We start from the raw sequence: 6000 nt of genomic DNA, 5'->3' as shown, positions 1-6000 counted from the left end.
TTACATAAACTTAACCGCAACTTTATTTGAGGCTAAAGCGTTGAGAAAATGATCCATTACATCTAGAATGTCATCGTAATAGAGCTTAAAAATCTATAGTTTGGCAAGTTGGTGGACATTCATGGGATAAACTTCAGTGTGAAGATAAGAAGTAAATGCCTTGGTTGCTATTTCAATATTTACTGCTTCTGTTGGATGCAGCCCATCAAAGAACACATGAGCACTCCTGTCATCACATACCTTCCCACCTTTCTTGCACAAAACTCCACTGCCTCCTAATAGGCTCGATGGCACCACTTCACAACAAGCATTGTCAGCATTGCTGAAACCTGGAAAAAGAAGAGGAAAGTGAACTATATATATATATATATATATATGAATTAATACTTTTCATTTGATTATTTGACTTTGTTATTCAAATCCTTTGTAGATAATTATATGTTTTTCTACGATGCCATGAATCTCACCTTTAGAGGCAGGGTTATTGATGATATCCCTTATAATCTTGTATGAGTTGACAAAAACAATATTAGCAGATGGCATTTCGGCTTTGGCGACATCAACCAGTGACTTCAAGCCATCATTGAAGAGAGTAGCTGCATGGTTAAGAGCTGTAATGCACCTGCCCTTAAGCACTGCTGTAACCATAGGAGTACAGCCCAGTGGATTTACTGACATCAATACAAATTTCCTTGCTCCTAAATTGTACAATTTCTGCAAAATCCAAGGCAACTTACTTTATTTTTTTCCTCCATCTCTATGGGTCCAAATTGAACAAGTTAAACACCTCAATCAAGTTTATGACACAAAGAAATATCATATGATGATTTATGTAATTGAAGTATCCCAAGAATCATTGTTTGTTGTTCACCAGAATCGCTTTCTCCTTGCAGCACTTCAATGTTCATTTTTCTCGAAATCTTTTTTTTTTTTTTTGTTGGTCATGGGTAAGACCAGAAACAAACACTTTCGAAATTAAGGTACTTTGACTACTTGGATGGATGACGTGACACCATATGGGCCACTCACCGAAGAAAATATCAAGACCTGTACTCTACAATCCAAATACTAGTGGAAGGAGACTAGGTCCCATTCACTTCAAGTCTGTCTTGCGATAAACAGTGCAATCTTTGCATCGAGCTGTTGAAGCTCAAAGTTCATTTAGCTGCTAGACTCCTCATTACATCTTATCCTCACAATTGCTTGATAAAAGATCTAGATAAAATCAATGTCATTTCACCTCTCCCCACTCAATACCCGTTAATTTTTCTAGTTTGTTTTCTTTACTCTATTTATTTGGAAAGATTATTATGGTCAACTGGAGGATGTCATAGGTTGAAACTAATAGTTATTGCACTAGATATGAAGAAGACGAAAGAGTTTTAACAAGTGACGTTTAATAAAAAAAACTTGCCTACTTAAATATATATGGCATATGTATGATGTCATACAAGTTAATTCCATGTTAAATACATTGATTTGCATGTTCCCTACCTATCACTAGACACACAAAACATGCTAACTCTTAGCCTTAGGTAAGCTTTTAGTAATGAATGGTTGTACCATAAATGAAAAGAAGAGAAGTGAACGCACCTTGAGTTGCTGGGAAAGTGAGTCGGTGAGATTGGCAGTAAAGGCTTCAAGGCTGACAATGTTGTGGGATTTCCTAACGAAGTAGTTGAATGAATAGTCGTTCCCCCCAGCTCCCACAACAAACAGGTAGTTGGGAAGCAATTCCCTGCTTCCGCAGCACACCTGTTTTTCCAGTTCTGGCAATGTGACCTCCTCAAAGTTCCTGATTTGTTGGTTCAGAGTGATTACTTGGCGCTGTTTAATGCAAATCCATGACATAGAGAGTTTAATCAGCCCAATTCTGCTATCCTTAAAGAGTGTGCGAAATAAGTTTTAAGGGAAAGCTTTTGCATGTCATTTATTTGATGTAAAGATGATGAGCAAAAATTGATGGTTATCTGCTACAACTTGGCCTGTTCTCACACCTAAAATTCCAGCATATATCACTATTATGATGAATGATCCTACATGTTTATTCTGTCACACAAGCAAAAGGTTTTCCTAATACCCCCAAAATGCATATCAAAGATGCTCTAATAGTTCGGTGAAACCTCCTTTCATAAATGTTTAAGAATTTCATAGAAAATGACTTAACTAATTTATTTATGTTCTAACCAAACCCCTCCAAAAATTTAGCAATACTAAGATGATACCAAGTTTGGGATAGCTAAAAAGCAAAAGCTTATTATGGCAATAATGTGATGATGATAGTGATTGTGACCGGAGATTTTGGTGTAAATGATGTTGATAGTAAATAGAATTTTGGTCTTACCGCAAGAAAACCAGTGTCATCTAATATACCGGAGGCACCAGAGGCAAAGTTGACACCATCGACAACTTTTCTTCCCTTGGTTGAAGGGTCAGAAAAGGTAGGGATAAGAGAAGGAAGCCTAAGCTTCTCACCGAGAAGGTCAATGACGTTTTTCCCATTTGTGAACCTGCCAGAAGGTCCATTGGGGAAGTCTATCCCATATGGTAAGAAATCAGCCTTAGCCGTCGAGTATTGAAGGTAGTTGTTGTTGCCATTGTCAACCAAAGAGCTTCCGAAAACAAACATCCCTTTGATCTGATGATCACTTCCATCCTGCCCACCATTGCATGGAAAGAAACAGGCTAAGAGTTGGAGGCAGAAAAGGATAAGCAAGGTTGCTGTATTTTTAGTCATCATTTTGAGAAAGGGGGTAAAGCTTTCTACCCTGGTCTGGGGTTTGAACAATCAGCTTATTAATTTTGTTTTTTGTGCGGAAGGGGCAAGAGGTTTATTTATGGAGACGGAGAACGAAGGTCTTACCATTCATTCAGATGTTTGGTCATAATTGCCAGTATCAACTTCCTTGTATTCCCTATTAATATCATACTAACTAAACTGCTTCTATCTAATTTATAACCTACCTATAATTAAAATTCTTTATTATTAATTAAAATATCATCTGTTATTATATTTTACGTAATGCTAACGTAACATGTTAGTATGTAATAATAAATGATTGTTTAATATATTGATGCGACATGATAATATAATATGTGATATTTTTTATTTTTAATATCAACACCACATGAATAGAACATGATAAATGACATTTTAACTAGTGACAATTAATCAACCATTAATTATAATAATCTATTTGATCTAAAAAATAAAAATATATAAATTTAATTAAATAAAATAGAACAATAATGATTTATTTAAAATTTCTTTAATAATTGATAAATTTTTTCAAATATTATATATGTAAAATATGTTTTACTTTTCCTCTATTATTTTGCAAATGACATAATAAAGAACAAAACCCAACGTCATAAATCATAATGTTAAGAATGGGGTAAGGGCAATAGATGTTGCCCAAAAGAAATAAATAAATAAATAAAAGAACTGATAAAAATTGAAGGACATAATCTATTACTACTATTGATCTTAATTAATAAGTCTAGTGCACTATGGCGTCAGGGTCAGCACTCAGCAGCACCTTGAACAAAGCTACAAGAGTCAAGTCCAGGCTGAGATATGGGCATATATAAATTTTTACATTTATTTTATTCATTTTAAACTTCTACCTTTAGCATCTCCTTCCGTGGCCTAACTGCCCATCTTCCTCTCTCTTAAATGCTCAACCATATTAAGGCAGGAATTAAAAACAAACATTAAATTGGACTTATAATATCTCTTTGCTCAAATCTGAATTGAAGAAAATAATCGGAATATTAAAATAAAACAATTTTTAAAATAAAATTCAAATATTCGATTCAATGTATTCTTCTTCAAAGAATTATGTTGATTGGATTAGCTTTTTTCAAATAAAGAAAAAAGTTAAATTAAAGGTATAGCGTTTTTTGCTTCAACCCAAAATTCAACAAGTGTCAAGCTTGGTTGGCTCTAACGCAAGCTTAGAACTCAGCTCCTAGATATGTCTAGTCTATACATATCAGTTAAGGTTAATTAAATTATTGTTCTTGAAAATATTTTTTATTTAATGTATTATTCTCATTAATTTCAATAAGGTTATTGCGTTAATTACATTTTTTTTCTCAAATATCATCTTAGAAAAAGCAACCGAAAAAAGAAAAGGTTTGTTTGAAAAAAATAATGACAAAGCATGAATGAAGTTGTCAATTCCAATAAGTTTGGCCAGAGAACACTTCATTTTCCTGGAACTGTTGTCTCACGGGTAATAAATGTGGTCGGTGAGTTTTGAGGACAACGAGTAGCTATGCTCATTGATTAGGGTATTTAAAGTGTCCTGTTCCTTCAAGCAAAGACATTTACAAAATTTATATACTAAATCTATGATTATGTGACACTGTTCCCTTCTCGCATGACCACAGCATCTACTCTCCTTTCATTTGGGTTAATGCGTTGAAGCTCTTAGACTTAACACCACTGTGACATCTAAGAGACACTAGGTGCTTAGCAACTTCTCTATGTCAAAGCTCTTATTGCCCTATATTATCTTATCTACATTCAACCTTTTAGTCATATATACCAATATTCAATAGAATTATTTATGTTTCATTAGACATCAATACCATCACATTTAAGCAAACCAATTCCTTCTCTTAAATGTATCAAATAATTTTTTTTCTCAATTACTGCAACAATCAGAAATTAAATTTTCAATTAATAATGTCAGAATTCATGCCCCACGGCTTGTTATTACACTGAAGAGATAGCCATCCAGTTGGGAAGTTTTTCATGGGTTTTCTTTCCCCATGTCAGTCCTGTCCCTTATCCTCTTTCTGAATGGTCTATTGCTTGGAGAAGAACACATTAACTTTCTTACCAAAATGTTGAAAATTAATTGTACACCTAGAGTCCTACTTCTGACCATTTGGATAAACAGATCAAACATATTTGGTTGAGTAGAGATTGTGGGAAAAACTGGTCTATTAAATTGTAAGTTACAAGGTGAGACCATATTTCTTTAGGTAGTATAAAACAAATTTTTTTTAGAAACTACTAGAAAGGAGACTAATTAAAAAAGGTGTCAAGTATATCAAAACTCAAAGGTGATAAACTTTTATGGATTGTGATAACTTTTGATAAATAGTTTTAAATTTATCTATAAAAAGATATTGAAAATTACATCATTATTTTATAATTGTATCATTTAATTTTTTTTATTCAAATGATATTACTTACTATTTTATATTTCAAATTGTAAGTTGTAACCATAAATATAAATGAATGTTAAGTTGGAATAACACTCTAATCTAGGAGAGGTAGGTATTGGTGGAATTCTTCGAGATTATAAAGGGGAAGTAGATATGAGATTTGCTAAGTCCATCGCTTTTTGTGATACTAATCAGGTAGAAATTCTAATTACAATAGAAGCCTTCTTATTGTTTAGCAGACATATAAAAAATTCACAAATGAAATTATGGATTGAAAACGACTCTTATAATGTGGTCAACTAGATAAATAATCCTTTGAAAGTTCCTTTGCGTTTCAAACAGCAAATGGTATAGATTGGTTGTTTGCAAAGCTCAATTTCCAATTCGATGGTCACACATACACTTATGGAGGCTAATGAAGAGGTAGGTGTGCTAGCCAAACAATGTGCAACATGTGAGAGTTATTTACTCCAATTCGTCGGTTTAAGGAATTTTTGATTACATGCGTGTTAGCTTTATAAGCTTTAAATTAATTATAGTTTTGAAACGATAAAAATGATCAAAATTGCTTGAATGAGTTTTTTCCTTAAATTATTCATGTTAAAAACTCCCATGCATTTGCTTTTGAAATGTCTAAATACTTAACATAGTTTGAAAGTGTGGCGATGAGCCCTGCAACCAGTTGAGATTGGTCAAGGCTTAGTTCCAATCATGCAACAATATCATTCATATTAAATGATTAAATATTTTTCTTCATCAATAAGACACTAATTATAATAAGTTATAAGTCTAATTAGATGAAGTACAAGAGATTAATAT

At 33.0% G+C, this 6000-nt stretch overlaps 1 protein-coding gene across 1 annotated transcript; it reads right to left on the bottom strand.

Annotated features, from left to right (window-relative positions):
* On the bottom strand, positions 1-2880 carry LOC18593117 (GDSL esterase/lipase At1g29670-like). Its single transcript, XM_018125369.2, has 4 exons — positions 2345-2880; positions 1594-1827; positions 468-714; positions 1-329 (listed from the first exon to the last, which is right to left on the bottom strand). Exons 1-4 carry the CDS (start codon positions 2738-2740, stop codon positions 94-96), a joined length of 1113 nt encoding a protein of 370 aa, XP_017980858.2. The 5' UTR covers positions 2741-2880; the 3' UTR covers positions 1-93.
* Positions 2881-6000: the final 3120 nt, after the last annotated feature.

This window comes from Theobroma cacao, chromosome 8 (assembly GCF_053813885.1).
Source record: "Theobroma cacao isolate CCN51 chromosome 8, ASM5381388v1, whole genome shotgun sequence".
Taxonomy (NCBI): Eukaryota; Viridiplantae; Streptophyta; class Magnoliopsida; order Malvales; family Malvaceae; genus Theobroma; species Theobroma cacao.
The sequence above is the reverse complement of the archived record's forward strand: the minus strand, read 5'-3'. Positions and strand labels throughout refer to the sequence as shown.